At 33.3% G+C, this 17616-nt stretch overlaps 1 protein-coding gene across 1 annotated transcript; it reads right to left on the bottom strand.

Moving 5' to 3' along the window:
• Positions 1-8171: 8171 nt before the first annotated feature.
• LOC126978896 (staphylococcal nuclease domain-containing protein 1) lies at positions 8172-15644 on the bottom strand. The gene is made up of 10 exons (XM_050828016.1): positions 15477-15644; positions 15098-15219; positions 14220-14520; positions 13954-14124; positions 13658-13883; positions 12283-12499; positions 11987-12187; positions 10926-11904; positions 10547-10789; positions 8172-9820 (listed from the first exon to the last, which is right to left on the bottom strand). The coding sequence occupies exons 1-10, from the start codon at positions 15525-15527 to the stop codon at positions 9647-9649; spliced, it is 2685 nt and encodes an 894-aa protein (XP_050683973.1). The 5' UTR covers positions 15528-15644; the 3' UTR covers positions 8172-9646.
• Between the last annotated feature and the right edge of the window lie 1972 nt (positions 15645-17616).

A 17616-nucleotide genomic window follows, 5' to 3' on the forward strand; every position in this document is an offset into this window, starting at 1 on the left:
TTGCAATGGACAAGTTGGCTGCGGAAAATACAATTTATAATAAAAGTAACCAATTGCGATTCATCGTCATCAAGCTCTTCAGACCCCGAAAATTAAGACATTTGTAAATAATATTTTTTGTATATGTATGAATCAAAATAATTTTGTAATTCAACAACATGTAAAAATATTCATCATTCATTTATCATCTCTGAATTATTATTTCAACAGTGGCATTTCTTTGTTTAAATTTTTAATCTCGAATTACATTTCCGACTAATAGGTAGGTAACAAAATTTCATTAGATCATTTGGAAATTTCATCAGAGTTAAACAGTTCTTCCATCGTTGGTTCTATTACTGATTTTGTGTAAAATAGAGCAAAATAATTTTCAAAGCCAACACTAAATTACTATAATACATAACATAATTATTTCACGAATTCGACGGGTTTTTTCTTCACACGACTGCAAAATTACGACAACCCTGCGTGTTTAACAAAATTCTATGTATTCATGACTAAAGAGCATGGATAATAAATATTATACTGATTACTGATTTTCATTCAAATTCAATGACTTTCTATAGATATAGACAATGCATGTTATACAAAATCAAACCGAAATATAGCACATGCCATAAATGACACCTTACTAACTTTTCTATACATTTCTGCGTTACTCCAGTAGTTTAAAATATTATTGCCCAATAGTCATCAATGTAAACATTTTTTAAGTTCAAGCTGCATATTTTGAATTTAGAATCCGATTTGGACAGTGACATCAGTGGAGTAGCAGTTAGGTATTTTTTTTAAACCCAGACGAAAAAGAGGGTTGCTATAAGTTTGACGATCATCAGTCTGCCCCTATTTTCTGTTCAAGATCTATTCAGCCGCAGGTTTTTTTAATAAAAAATCACACAAAATTTGACACTATTGGCAAAAAAAATCTTATTGAATCTACCGCTAGTTCGTAAATGGTTGAGCACACAGAGTACATTATATAATATAGGTATAGAGTTGTCAGTCAATTTCAAGGCGAAAGCGACATCGCGTGGGAACTTGACAAAACATTCCTTGGTTATACCTACATATACGTATGTCGTATAACATAAATACCTGTATTGTTGGTTGTTACCTGGTTGTTTTAATTGTAACATTAATTTTACACAGGATTTCCGCAATAAATTTAATGCAGAATTACTGAAATGTAGATATTAGGAACTTATGTTACAATAAAAAAACATATTATTTCCTTCTTCTTTTAGTATAATACTGTATAGCGAATGTTTGCATTATTTCCTCCTCATCGTGCGTTGAAATTGCTCCTTGAAGTATTTTATTGATGGACTGCACCAATTATATATAAATATCATAGTAGATATAGTAAATATCTTGTCAGACCATTCGGACCTATGCTCTTTGCATTTTAAGGAATTAAACGGAAATCAGTATATACTCAACACGCAACGAACACCAAACAACAACAATAATGAATAAGCAAAGCGATGGCGGCAAATAAATTAATAAACAAGATGGCGATTGGCAGCTACCTACTGTGTAGGCGGGCGAAGCGGGTGTAATGTGTATCAATCAGTGCCCTCTATATTTTTTTTTTATTCTTTATTCTTTATTTGGCTACTATGGCCCACTTAAATGTCATAATAATACAGTCAGATATAATTATAATTAACATAAAATGAGTACATAAATCATTGAATTTTAAAAAATTAATAACAAAGCCCCATATTCCTCCGTCCCTGTGTGCAACGTGCAGTTTACAACAGCGGTTTATATAACCACAGTAGAGCCGATCCGCCAGTGCAGCCAGCATGCTGTTGTTGCTCCCACGGACTCGGCGCACCAGTGACCTGCCTCTCTTTCGCATTATTGTATAGAAACAGTCAACACGGGCTTCGGCAAACATCGCTGAGGCGCTGCAATAGCGAGGGAGCCTCAACAGCACCCTAAATGCATTGTTGTACTGGACCCGAAGGGCGCTGTACGATCTTTGCGTATGGTCAGTCCACAGGCTGCAGGTATAGCATGAGGTGCAGTAAGCCCTAAAAAGAGTAATCTTAACACCTGAAGAGCAGCTTGCAAACCTACGGATCACCATATTAGCTCTTACCGACATCGCCCCCCGTTCCCGCTCAACATCTGCGTCATCCCTCAGGGAAGGTGTTACTAAATGGCCAAGATATTTAAATAGATCAACCATTTCTAACGGTGTTCCATTTAGCCTTATAGTTGGCATCTCTGTTACTTTTCTAGGCCCTCCATGAAAGACCATGCACTTGCTCTTTTTAACATTATACACCAGCCCGTGTCCAGCTGCATAGCCCTCACAAGTGCTTATCAACTTTCTGAGTCCACAGACCGAAGCGCTTAGCAGAACCATGTCGTCCTCGTAGCTTATGTTATTGAAACATACGTCGTCTATGTAACAACCGACATGCTGTTTGCTGAGCACCTCGATCATACCATTTACATATAGATTAAAAATGGAGGGCGAGCTCAACCCCCCCTGCCTCAACCCGCATTCAAATCTGTACGAATCAGACATGGTGCCCGACCATTTCACATTATTCAACTGGTTCCCATACCAGTACTTAAAGATGTTAATAAGCTCATTAGGAATATAGAATTCTCTCATCTTTTCCCATAGGATGTCATATGAGACTAAATCGAAGGCCTTAGAAAGGTCAAGGAAGCAAGCGTAAACCGATGTATTTTATAGACAAGTTGACAAATTAATTTTAATGTGATGGTATTGTATGAATCAAAAAAATGTTCTGAGTGCAAACGCCGTGGTTGAGCAAATGAAAAGAAGTAGCAAGATATTCATTGCCACTCTTTTAAATCAAGATTTACATTTTCATCAATATTTTTATTTACATAAAATAATTCGGGAAACTGGTTATTAAAATTTTAGATTCCCTGAAATAAATTTAAATTGTAAAATTTTGTTTTAATACATAGAAATCTTTTCCAGGGTATCTTTTTGGCATTTTTAATGTAAGCGGTCACCAACATAGCTTTGTAAAATTTTAAATATGGCTAATTAGACTTTTGTATGTGCTTCAATTTGACTAAATTTACAAAGTATATTCACTTTCGAAAGAAATTTCAATACTTTAAAAGTTAAAAAGGTTTTATCATACTTTATAAGAATAATATAGAAAAAGTAAGAATTTTTAAACGCTTAAACCTTTTAGTGAGAGCAAAGTTGGCATTTTCTACCTAAAAGAAAAAAAAATGCCTTTATTACTATAATTTTATCAAGTAAGATTTTATATATTTTACAAATAATGCTATAATGCTTATTTTGACATTATTATTCATCTGAAATTAAACACTTACTTTACAGGTCAAATCATTATCAGGTTCTTGATTTTCTCTTTTATTCTTCTTGATGAAAGAGTAAAATGTTCCTGGGATTCCGCCATTTTATTTGACAGATTATTATTTTCATTTTGTATTCTTTTTATATTTTGATACTAATTCGAACATTTTACAATTTTCACTCATTAAATAAAATAAGTGAAAATAAGAAATTGAAGGTTTGGATTGAAGGAAAATTATTAGCACATCAATATGATGTTGTTATTGAATATTAAAAATATGGCTGTATGGGCTCAATACCCTTTGCCTTTTCAAATACAAATTCAAATTCAAATATTTTTATTCAAAATAGGATTTATAATCACTTATTGAGCGTCAAAATCTACCACCCATTCAAAAGAGACTGCCTCAGACCTGAGAAGAATGGGCGCAAGAAACTCAGCGGGCTTTTTTTTATATAAAATATGGATTACAATGTAATATCGTACAATAAACATTAATAATTAAAGAGCCTGAGGGTGTTCGCTTTAATCCCAGTCCGTGGTGTCATTAAGAAAATCGTTTATTCTATAATAACCTTTCCCACACAAACGTTTTTTAACAATTCTTTTAAATTTCGTAACACATTTGTTTTGTACATTTTCTGGTATCATATTGTAGAAGCATATACATCGACCAACAAAAGACTTACTAACTCGACCCAACCGAATAGTAGGCACAACAAGTTTATGTTTGTTCCTCGTGTTAACATTATGAATGTCACAGTTTGTAGAAAATTCCTCAATGTGCTTATGAACACACAAAACATTATCAAAAATGTATTGAGAAGCAACAGCCAAAATATTTATTTCTTTAAATTTTTCTCTTATTGATTCTTTAGGACCTAGGTTATAAATCGCGCGAATAGCCCTCTTCTGCAGCACAAAGATAGTATTAATATCGGCCGCACTTCCCCATAACAATATACCATATGACATAATACTATGAAAATAACTAAAGTAGGTATACTAATCTCGCCGTATCTATGTCAGTTAACCGTCTGATTTTCTTAACCGCATATGCTGCAGAACTAAGCCTATTCGCCAATCCTTCAATATGGGAGCCCCACTGCAATTTGGAATCAAGAGTAATGCCAAGAAATATAGCAGATTCCACTGGTTTTACCACCTCTCCATTTAATAAAATATTCGCATCTACATTTTTGACATTTGGCGCGTTGAATTTAATATATTTGGTTTTATAATTATTTAACAACCATAACTTTCCTAATAATAGGCGAAGAAACCAAAAACAAATTAGCGAATGTCGCAAATGTCAGAAAAATTCTGAAAAGTTATATATTATTTATTGCAATGGTAGTAATAAATAAACAAATAATACACCTGGAGATTTGTAAAAATTTTACTGAACAATTTGAAATATTTTTTAAAACCATTAAATTATAAGGGATTAAAAAATTCTTTCAATTGACTTTTGTACTGAGCGTTACTTCCGTCAGATAAAAATTCTGAGTTACCCCCAAGTCGTGCCTAAAGAAGTTTTACTTCAAAAGTGACTATCAGCAATGACTTTCCGTACACAAAATAAAATATTGCTAATCATTGTTCACTGGGCCTTTAATAAAAGAGCGACTCTATAGTTTTCATTTCTGACTATGTGCTTGTCGCGTACTATGACCTATCATCTGTCTCATTCTGACAAGCGGGAGAGAAAGGTATGTGTTTACTTGTCAATATTTATTGTACCATATTTAATGAAAAATATAAGTTTTACTAAATTATTTATGCTTTTTCCCAACCTAACTTACCGGTGATAAGTCACACCATCTTTTATTGCGTCGTTAACTTATTATTTAAGCACTTTTAAGCACACCTAAGCGCACTTGGTGATTGACAGACGACTAAGGAGAAAAGAGTGCTTACATTGCCTTTAGCACACTTTTGCCGTTCCGCTATCAGACTGCGAATGATATGTCCATATGTATAGAACGTCATTGTTCAACTTATGAATATTATGTTTGCTTAGCTGTCATGCTGTCAAGTTCCAACGACGTCTACTTACTAATTACAAAGGTAAGAGTGAGCAAATTACTGTTTTCTGTTTCTAACAAAGAGAAAGCCCCGAGGTTGTGGCTAAATAACCAACATTATACCTCTTACTCACCAATTCCATTACCATGCATAATAAAATTCTGTTCTGTGGTTCCGACACATAACATTGAGTACAGCCCTGTTGCACAACACAGTCACTAGATTACCAGCGATAAATTGTAATGTCTGCCATATTGTATGTTTTAAAATTTGTCACGAAAAAACAATTTTACAGCAACATCAATTCATTAAAATTACTATAAAACACTATTTTTTAAATTTATTTATAGCATAATATCCAAACACAAACTATTACGTGGTGTTTACATCTTTTTGACACAAACTACAATCAAACGCTCGAACTCGTTAAAGTAAATAATATATTCTTTGCGCTTGAATCGAATAGAATATTTTAATTAACTTTGAAATTTTCAAATTTGGAACATACAGTCGTGGTCAACTAATTAGGGACATTCAAGATAGTGAAGAGAAATAACCGGTTATGTACATATACACATAAAACCCTATTGATTTCTCAGTAACTATTATTTACATAGTTTGGTCCAATTATTATGCAATAAATGGCTGTAAATAAAAGAGTAAATAAATAGAAAAAAGTGTTTAATATCAAAGGTTAACCATGTATTCAATGTAAGGTAAATAAGTACCTGTAATTAGTATAAGTACTGTACCTGGACATTTAATTAAGGAAAGTAAAGTAAAATTATATTTTTCATTAGTTAAACAAAACTATTAATCTTCAGTATTTTAATTTCTTTACCAAATCCGTTTTATTACGTGTAAAATCAAAAAAGAAAGAAAGTAGCAAAACCTTTGTTAGTAATTACCAATTGACACCGATGTGGCATAGACATTATCAGTTTCTGACATGTTTCGACAGGAATGTTTGCCCGTGCCTCACAAAAAGCTTCATTAAGTTCATCTAAAGTTGTGTTACGATAAGTGGCAACTTTTCTTGATTTCGTGCCAAAGGTGCTCGATTGGATTGAGGTCCGGGTTATTTGCTGGCTAATCCAGCACTGATACCGACTGACTGTTAAGAAACGACTTGACTGACCGGACGGTATGTTTCGGGTCGTTATCATGCTGAAACGTCCATATAATAGGGAAATATTCCTCAGCGTAGGGAAGCACAGTTTCCTCTAATATTGCCTTGTATTGATGTTGGTATAAATAACCCTGAACTTTCCTCACAGGTCCCACTTCACGTCCAAAAAATGAACCCAACAGTTTAATGTTTCCACCGCCATGTTTCACCTGCTTTTTTGTGAATCATGGATTCATTTCCGCTTTTACAGGATACCGTACGTATTGCCTTCCATCTGAAGAAATCAAATTAACCTTGGTCTCGTCAGAGAATAATACATTTTGCCATTGGGCGTAGGTCCAATGTCCATATTTACGTGCAAACGCATTTCTATGTTCTTTCTTCAACAACGGTACTTTGCGAGCCACTCTTCCGAACAACCCTGCTTCTACCAGACGTCGTATAACGGTCCTCGCTGATACTCCGGCTCTTTCGTCCGCCCCAAACACTTCGTGTTTAATTAAAACAGAGCCTAGAAACGATCTTTCTTAGCTAACCTGGTTATCATTCTATCTTGCGGAGTTGTTTCTCTCGTTTTCTGTCTGGGCACATTTAAAGCTGTGTTGTTTTGCCTGAAATGTTACACTGTGGAAACCGCCTTCGGTGTGACCAATTACGCTCGGCAAACTTCATGATGATTTTTCGTAGTGTTGCCTTTTTTGCCCATCTTTCTTCAAAATAGTTCTTAAAACTTAAAATTAATAACCTTAATTGCCGCCAAAACTACCATGAAACAATAGGAGAAGAAATAAAAAAATATTGAGATTCAGATTTTGAAAATAGTTTCGTTTAACTAGTTAGTAGTAGTCGCGTCGTCCGACGCACGACTGGAGTTTACTCCTCAAGAACGATTCTCTTTGCACAGGTACTAAACAAAATCAAGCCCAATGGAGTTGGTTACAGACATAAAATGACTTCACAGTTAATAGTGATTTTTCTTATGGTCAGGTACCTAATTATTAAAAATCTGTGATCAGCGTCATCTATCGAAAACCGTTCAGTGTTTGATTTGGAAATACGAAATAGTTTATGAAAGTGACACTAGATGACGTTTAATCTAGTATTATTTGTTTTTAACTGTCTGTGGTTCAGCGCCATCTAATAAAATTTAGGAAACTAACGTATAGTAGCGAGCGCACTTCTTATTGCAAAATATAATAATTTTCAAAAGTTACGCTAGGTGGCTAGGAAAATACGATTCTAATTGTTGCCTTATTTGTAAGTAGTCTGTTTTTATTTAAATGAGAAAAACATCACTATCCGATTTGATGAGTAGATTTTACTCGCCATATTTTTCTCATACCGGGCGCCTTATTTGAAAATCTATTCTTTAGGAGAAACTCCAATAATCATCTAAGTACTGGTGTTCAGTGTGCTAACGCTACTAAGAGGACGTCCGCGGGGAGGGAGAATGGCATAGAACACTTTTACTCTAACGAGGAGAATGGTCGCTCTCGACTCAGGTACCGAATTAGCTTGACCGTGTAGGGCATAATATTAAACGCTAGTTCATTTTTACTCGAGTGCCTTTGTATATACTAGTAACAGACCTAATATCTCAACTGTTAAAATAGGAAAGACAGGGAACCGCCATCTGTTAGCGTGTTTTGATAACTTTTTAACGCTATAGCTATAATAATAAAACAACAAAATAATTTTTGAAGTCATTAATTATTCCTTCTATAACAGTAATTATAATATTTTTCGCATTTACTTAATCACATTGTCACAAATAATAACAAAATAATCACTGTATAATGATTATATTATGTATTAGTGAACAAAGTAACTCAACAGATATAGGTCTAAAACTCAAATAACAAAACGCATAGCCTTTGTTCTTCCAGAAAAATCACAATACACATAATACCAACAACACAAGTACTTACGATAGCGGCCATTTGTCAATACTCTCATGTATTTATTCCGTGCAGTAACATTTTTAAAAATTTTGGATTTTTCTATGACATCAGCTATGACACCTCTGTGCAGGTTTTGTAGTTATTATAATGCTATAATTTTTTTTTGGCACTACACATTATAATGTTCTCATATTAAATGCAAATATTTGCTCTTACCACTGATAAATTTTGATACTTTTTAATTTTATATAGATAGATAGAGATAAACGTGTAATTTATTACACGTTTATCAACAATGATTGCATACCATTTTTACTTTTTAGAAAATTTATTTATTGTTTTTATATTAACATTGACAACGAGGCCATCAGCTTTAAATATACCTAACAAGAATATTATGTAATAACATTATTCAACCTACTCGATTCCTTGTTTGAAATAAATTCCATAATTCTTGACGACATTCCGAATCGAATGAGCCGAATTATATAAAAATAAATATATTTATATTTACGGCTTTTTAGAGGAATTCCTCAAATTTTGTACAACTGGTTGGATATTTTACATGTGTGCTGAAGCAATTTAGCAAGGATCCTTCACCAATAAGTTTAGAGTCAGTTAACACTTCTATTTGTAAATAAAGGACGTTTATTAATGTATTTGCAAAATTATTTATTTGTTGAAAAAGTTAACAAATTATGCACACAGTGTATTAGGTACCTTTTCTGCAGAACAGGAATTGAAAGAGAAAAATCAAGGGATTTTCACAAAATAAGTACATAGTTATAATATAACAATATTCTCTAGTACAACTACTTGTTGACAATTTATATTTAATGAGTATATATCAAGTTTTTATCAATCCAGTCTGCAAAACAAACTTGATTATATAATTATTTATTATCTGTATCATTTAACACTTTCAGACTTATTATAATTTAGACAAAAATCACACTTATCTATTATTACACATTATGCATTAATAATTATTTAATTGACTACAAAAATATAGTAAAATAAAAATAATATAGATTTAAAAAATATTGCAATGAACACATTCTAAAAGTATAACGATACTACAGGTATAAAACAGATTGTAGTGACAATGACATTGCTTTTATAAACATTTATGTATAATAATATATTTAAATAATAAATTAGAATAAATCAATCAACAAAATTAACTAAATTCATTTCTTTTTACGGTACAGTTAGTATCAAACTAGCATGTCGGGTGGTTGAAGTGATCAAGTGAGGTGGGAATGTTAGCGGCGCGCTCCAAACTCGGCGGCGTCATCTTCCGTGATGTCGCCGTGGCACCACAGGTTGAGTCGCGAGCGCCGGGCGCTCTCCTGAGCCGCGCGGTACTCCGCCACCAGCGGCGCCAGCCGACGGTCGCGCACACCGTCCACCACGACCAGACCCTCCTTTATTAGATTCTGACAACACCAAAAACAATTTATATATTTTACTAGGTGGTGACCGGTGCGAGTCGCTACACCCAAACAAATGCATTTGTTCAATCTTAACAATTATATTCACTGTTCTTGTAATGAAATATTCTCACAGCAGAACTGTCAAGCTGTGCATGAAAAATTAAGCCCATAGAATTATTCATACAGAAATAAAAAAATTAATTAAAAATATTAAGGGTCACAAATTGAAATAAGAACTATCAAGAGACAAGATAAATTGTATCAAATTGCAAACAGTGTGCAAAATTTATTGAGATAGGTTTAGTAGTTTAGGGAGTTTCTTGCGGACAAACATGATATAAATAGCAGCATGCAATCTTAACTGTATTTATTTTATGTAAAATTTTATTATTCTTTATTGTTATATTATATTTCTATAGTTCAACACCAATAAAAAGTAACTGTATGTAGTGTGTGTATTCATCATCCTACCTATGCCTTAATTCGAGGTATTGCTGTAAATTCAAGTTTTAACTTAGAGCTGAGGCAGTTACATTTTTTTTTCAGAAAACTAATCACCTTTCTTACATATCATTCCGAGTTGTCTTGTGGAGTGAAGAGGGAGTATGGCGTGTAACATTAATATATTTGGGATTTAATTAATATTATAGATCATGTGATTCATTCAAAATCACTGATGAAATATTAGCAAATTAATTTATGGAGATTGAAAATATACACAACAATTACCTTGCCAAGATCTAAATTATTATTAGAGGGATCCACTAATGTGACGGCTGAAGGAGACCCTCGTACTTCAATATTTAAGAGTAGTCTCTTGTTAAGGGTATCATAAGACAGAGCCCTTACAGCTTCTGCTCTATCTTCAGGATCAGATGGGAATTTTACTCCAAAGAGTACATATTCAGTTGCATAAGGAGGATCAGATGCTGTGTTAGCTGGTAGCATTGCTAGGCTGCTACAATCAACCACCTAAAATACAAACAATTCATTCAATTTAAATAGATATTTTACGTTAGCTAAAAAATATTTTACATGTCAAAAATTAAACATAATTAAAAATAACTACAATAAACAGAAAATACACATATACTCTCATGGGACTTACCTCTCTATTTCCATAGTCAATATATAAAACATGTGCTCTTTTGTTCTCTGTTATTTTTTCAACCCTAGCTCTATACCACTGTTTGTCAATTGAGAATTGGGCCGCACATATATTCCCTTTTTTAGCAGTAAATGATCCTGGGAGAGGTGCATTTGATTTCAAGTTTTGACGTATTTCATCCAATAATGCCTCTAATTTAGTACCTAGCTCTATGTTTTGAGCAAAGAATCTGCCGTCTTCACTGATATCTGTTATAATAACTTTCTCATATTTGACAGTGCGGTCCTGAACAATAGTATTTTTCTCCTTCTCAACTTCTTTTTCTACTTCTACATAATCTTTCCAGATGCCAAGGTGGTTGTTTCGTGCTGTTTCTTCTGCACTCTTCAGTTGACGCGCGAATTCTGATGATTCGCCAGTATGGTGCATTGTAGCAAAACCATGTTCAATAATTGAGACAGAAATATTTTCATTGTCAAGCCAAAGCCAGCCAATGAAATTTCCAGCTTTATCGATATCTTCAATTGTGACATTTACATCACGTTGCAAACATTTTTCCTTTGTGAAAATCAAAGCATCCTCGCCAAAGGGTTCTGCTTCTACTACTCCACCACCTCCAACAGTAGGCCGAGCGCCCCTTGGGCAGTTAACACCAGCCAATAAAAATGTAACTAAAACAGATTCCTTTGGAATATACAGTCTCATGCGGGACCCACTTGCAACAAATTCAACAACTGCCTCAGTTTTCTTTGCCCTCTTCAAGAAAGGAAAGAATTTTTTAGCCTTAGCAGGGTCACCACTGGTGTCCTGTATTCTATGAGTTGGTATATCTTTTTTCGCATGAACTCCAATTCCCAGTCCTAGAGCCTTTACTTCTGCCTCATATAACTTATCATAGTGTGAACTTCTCTGATCATTATCATTTCTGTATTTCACTACAGTGGCATACCCCTTACTGACTAAAGCTTCTGCGATGTTTCTAGAAAATTGATAAATGACATTATTATTATCAACATGCATTTATGTTAAAAGTTGTGACACAATATATAAATGTAACTTACATTCCACCAGACACAACAGTGCAACAAATCTTCTCAGGAAAATTGTCTTTAGCAGGTTGAATATAATCAACAGTAACATTAACCTTTTTTCCAATTAATTTTTTCCTGAGGAATTCACGGGCTTCATACATCCATGGTATGTCATAGAGAGGTTTGAAGCCTTTAGGTCTTGGTGACTGCTTACCTTCCTCATCATTTTGCCTAAAATGTAAAAAAAAAAAACATAATTACATAAAAATATTTCAAAATAAAAAATTAAGAGTTGTCTACAACTGCATATGTGTAATCATACATACTTTTCCCGTGGGGGTCTAATACTTGATAGAAATACTTTCTTCTGCACATTATTTAAGGTTTTTACTACAATAGCATCACCATTCACAATTTCCATGACTGTCCCGGAGAACTGTTTATCTTTAGCAGGAATCAAAGGAGCTGTACTGGTGTAATTAGTCCATATACGAAGCTTGTTTGCTTTGGCGATACTTTCAGCCTTCCTGAGGTTTTGTGCACCTGAGTAATACAAATGACATATTATTTTTCATTTGTTAGTAAGTCTATAGGTCAAAATGGTCTCGGATCTTATTGTGTATCATATTTTGGGGAAATTCCACAGACAAGGGTAGAGTTTTTAAATGTCAGAAAAAATGTATAAGAGCTATACTTCGTTTGCGCCCCACTGATACTTACTTTCCCTTGCTTGTATATATATGAAGTGCTAGTATTCATTAGGACAATTAATGATCAACTATTTAGATACACTGATAGTAAACACAGAAAAAAATATGTTTCATGTAGTGTACAATGGCACTTTTTGGTAATAGTATCTTTAATATAGCTCCTATAGTAAACTACCAGCATTATTAGCGGACCACAACTTAAATATTAACTCTTTTAAAAATAAAATTAAGGAATTTTTAATGACGTAGAAATATTCTCAGTCTCGTGCCAGATTTTGGCGAGACAACACATCCTGAGGATGCCTCGTGTAGAGGCGAAACACGTGTCGAATTGTTTTAAAAACAAATATTGGCGGAATTAACACTAAAGAAGACTTAAATCAATATTTTTTTTTGTAGAAATATTATTCAGTTAAAGAGCATTTAACAGACATGAATCTATTGTCATTAGAATAAGTTATTTAGATATTTAAAGTTGACATCTTTAATAAACAATTTTTATTTTTCACATTTTAATAATATTATGATGGATAGTAAACCAACACTTTTATGAATAAAGTTGTTTTTATGTTGTATGTTTTCATTGCAAACTTAAAGTAAGAATTGTAAATTATTATTTTTGTATGCCTACCCAGCAAATTGTTAGTCTAGCATAGTTTGTGAATCTATACAAATAAATGATTTGATTTGTGTAATATTTGAGAGCTTTGAATTTCTCTCATGAAACCATCACATTACTCTATACAAGCTATCAAAATACAGACATAGTAAAACACTTTCAAAAGTACAAAATCTTTGAATTTCAAAAAATTATGGAGATGAGTTTGTGAATTATTGTCACAAGAATTTTCTTTGTCAAGTTGTTTTCTGTATCTATTACAGATTAAACATACTAATTCTGAAGTATAACATATACCACATACATATTCCTCAATGATTACACAATAATAGCACATGCAAGTGTGAATAGCATGTAGTGAATAATATTTACCAGACTTCATAACAGCAATGGACCAGTCAACACATTTTGCAAACCCTTGAATTAACAGTGCCTCTGCAATATTTCCAAGTGGATGTAGAATGGTTCCAACAAAATTATTATTGTTGACAGACTCTAGTATAATTTCAACATCTCTCTGTAGCAGCTTAGACTCCACAAAAAAACGTGCTTCATCAGCAAAAGGCTCTGCTTCACCATCTTGTTTGATCACTGGACACTAAGATAATAAAATGTTTAATAAGTTGGTAACAATAAAAAACTACAGAAATTAAAACATATGCAATTACCCTTATTCCAGACATCATCAATGTGATTGGTATATAATCAGGAAGAAGACATGCTCGGACTGTTGAACCGTCTCTAACATATTCAATTATAGCTTTAATTGGCTCACCATTCATTTTATTCACAAACTGTTTTGGATTTTCAATATTCCATTTGATTTGTCTCACATGGTTCTATAAAAATAACAATACATGTTCAAAATCATTGTTTTTACTATTATTTTAATTCTAGTTTAATGGAGTTTGAAATGACATAAGTGGAAAAATACCTGTACATTGGTTCCCCAAACACCTTTCCCTTGCGATTTTGCCATTTCCTCAATTTCCACAAGCTTCTTTAACTGTGGAATATTCCTACTACCTTCCCTAACTTTCACAAGACCTTCAGCTAGCAAAGCATGTGTCATGTTCTCATCCTTATTGGCATCTTTCCCTCCCCAAACATTTCCATACTCTTTAGTTGAGTTTGCTGGTTTCTCAGATGTAAAAATGACTTCCTTTCCAACCAGCTTTTTCCTTAAAAATTCACGAGCCTCCCATGCAAATGGTTCATCAGGTGTTTCAATGTCACTGAATATAAAATTTATAACAAATATTATTAATAACTCACATCAACTCTTTTGTCACCATGAAAACTATATTGGTGTACCATTATTTTACAAACTGGCTTCCCCAATGGTGGATACAGAAAATGAATTGTTAAAAACATATTTGTTGTAAAGTTCACTATACCAAAATAGAAATTCTAAATGATACACCTTAGGGATGAAACAACTGTCCCATGCTCTTTTATTGTAATGCAATTTTATAATAAATGTGTCTTGCCGAGTTCATTGTGCCTGTTAGGTCTCTGCCAGCCTGAGGCACATTTTTTCATATTTGTAATAGATTCTGATATGCAAGAACTGATTTAACTCTTAGATTTCAACAGCAAACCAGAACCTTGAATATTAGTATAACTCAAGTTCAAACTGGCAGAAGTGTCCATGTACTAAGGACAATTGCTGTTAATTTCTGACTGATCCAGATGGAAACAAGGGATGTTTCAATAAGCTTACAAAAAATTAATCTCTAATTTTAATATTATATTTACTTTTAAACTTATTAGTGCATTTAGTTTATGTTCTATGATATTAACCATAATTACCTATTTGGTGTTCTTTGCCGGGCTAATTTCGGAGCAGAAATACCAGAAAGTGTAATTGTCTTCTCTGGAGGTGGCCCTCCAATTGGCTGCTTCCTTATAACAATGGTATCCCCTGACAATACCTTTAAGAAAAAGTACAAAAATTCAATATGGATTCTCTCATACACATTGAATGTTGTAGCGGTCATCTCGAATCAAATTCGTATATAATATTAATAGCATTCACAGGATTAATGTAGCACTGAGAAATAACAAATAGCTATTTATATTCAATACAGTACGCGAACACTGCCAACAAGACATATTATGAAGAAAGCACGAGGTTTATGTTACAAGAGTCGCTATGCAGAATAAAATTTATTTAAAACAATAAATATACCTGCTTTACAATTCCAATTTTAAATGCAGGCGCTGGTGCGGGGACACTCATTTTTAGATCTTTAACTCTTGGCTTGAGAGGTTTTCCTATTAGACTACGTTAGTATTTGAGTGCTAGCAAGTTGTGACGCCGACAATTATCATGAATCGACAAGCAAACTAAAAAGTGTAATGGTTGGCGAAACGTGGCAGGCATGCTTTTTTATTAATAGTTTATGGGCCTGGATACTAGTTCTGTAAGACTAACTTATAGTAATCCTGAAGGAGTTGATGTGTTTATTTAATATATTATGTAATCAATAGCGAAATAATTAAAACGGACAAAATGAAAAACAGAATTTTTTTCTTTAATGGATTGCCCATTTAATTAAATAATATTAAATAAACACAACTGTGAAAAGTCCTAAGGCAAGGTCTAGTAGAAAAAGCATTAGAAATTAGAATTCGCACAAATTGCAATAAAAATGATTCTTTATAGATTAATAGATGGTAACGTGTTCTTAATTCACAAACTAACAGTATAAATCCGTCTTGAAAAATATGTTTTTTCCACCACATTGAATATTACCAAAATTTTAAATCAAATAAAAATATAGGGTTATATATATTATGAGTATATCTATTTCTTTCGTTTATAATATTGGTTAGTATTCGAATGGTCATTATCAAAGTTGAGGGTATTCTTAAATACATTTGGGTTATACAGAGACTGATGGCTTTGTTTTTTATTATAAGATAGTACATCAAAGTGTAATTGATTTGGTGTATTTATTAATTTTGTTTTGATTAAAAGCAAACTGTGATAATATCTAAAGTGAAACTTTATTACATCGCCTCAAACTTTTTCGACCATCTATCGAATGTCTCATTACAGCCGCGGAGTAGGGGTGAAGTTGAATCATTAATTTCATCTATTGATTTCAAGCCAGATTCAGGCTTAGCACGCACTGCGATTAAACGCGAGCGGCTTAGAAATAACTGAAAACGCAAAACCGCACACAACCTCGCACTGCGGTTGGCGTTTTGCTTAATTTTATTCCAGTATCACCATGGATTTCTGGCGAGCAGCATGTGTTGCGGCTTTGGTTTTCAAACTAGAAAAAAGAAACCGAAAACAGCGCCGCCATAGGTACTGGGTGCACCCATTAACAGATCAAAGACATTTAAAAGGATATTTTTGCAAAATGTACAATGACGTGCGACAGCATGCTGATAAGTTTTTTAATTACTACAGAATGTCCATTGGTACTTTTGACAAATTATTACAATCTGTGGGTCAGTATTTACACTATGAAGACACTTCATTTCGTAAGGCAATATCACCTGAAGAGCGATTTTCAGTCACCTTAAGGTAAGAAAACAATTTCTAACTATTTAATAACCTTTATTTCAAAGCATTGAACCCGGCAAATAAGAGAAGAAAATGCAAAATAAAAAGTAAGTAATAAGATTTTTTTAGATTACTCTTTGGCATAGTCATGTTCTTCTATTATCTGATTTCCAAATTGTAAAAAATAATTGGCAGTCGCACTAGCGGGTTTCAAAATTTCTTGATCGATGATTTGCACCTTTTGTATCGTTGGCGTAGATGGTGCTTACACAGTCTTAGTTGATAGAATCTGAGGAGTTAAATTTACAGATGGCTGTGGAGATGGACTTGGTGGAGGCATTGTTGCTGACGGTGATTGGACCGAATATACTATATCCATTGATAAGGATTGTGGAGAATACTGATACTGATAGGTGCTTTGTGGCTGGTCATACTACGTGAACTACTACTTATTTTCGATCTTTGTAATTGAGATGGTTGATTCAAAACTATTTGAGAGGGTTGTGGAGATGAATGAGAACATGCTTTTCTTAAAACATTAAGGATTTCGATCTTCGCATAATGTTTTTGATCTTCATTTAATTTACTTAGCATAGGAATCAACATCAGCGCAAAGTTTTTTTCTTCGTCGTCGTCGTCCTGTACTTGTTTATCTTTTAATATTTCGAGTAATTGTTTTTCATATTCTGTTGAATTATCTCGAGAACAGTTCTTCTTTCGTAGTGATGTTCTCTTGTTATTAGTGAAATGTAAATTCTGAGTTGAAGCAGACAATGTTATATCCTGAGTAGAAACTGGCGATAATACATTA

The sequence above is a fragment of the Leptidea sinapis genome, chromosome Z, assembly GCF_905404315.1.
Source record: "Leptidea sinapis chromosome Z, ilLepSina1.1, whole genome shotgun sequence".
Lineage (NCBI taxonomy): Eukaryota > Metazoa > Arthropoda > Insecta > Lepidoptera > Pieridae > Leptidea > Leptidea sinapis.

Coding starts and splice junctions, on each gene's coding strand:
- LOC126978896 (XM_050828016.1), bottom strand. CDS start 15,527: ATGAGTGTCCCCGCACCAGCGCCTGCATTTAAAATTGGAATTGTAAAG. Junction 14,521..15,097: donor CGGCAAAGAACACCAAATAG/GTAATTATGGTT, acceptor TTTTATATTCAG/TGACATTGAAACACCTGATG. Junction 12,188..12,282: donor ATTAGACCCCCACGGGAAAA/GTATGTATGATT, acceptor TTTACATTTTAG/GCAAAATGATGAGGAAGGTA.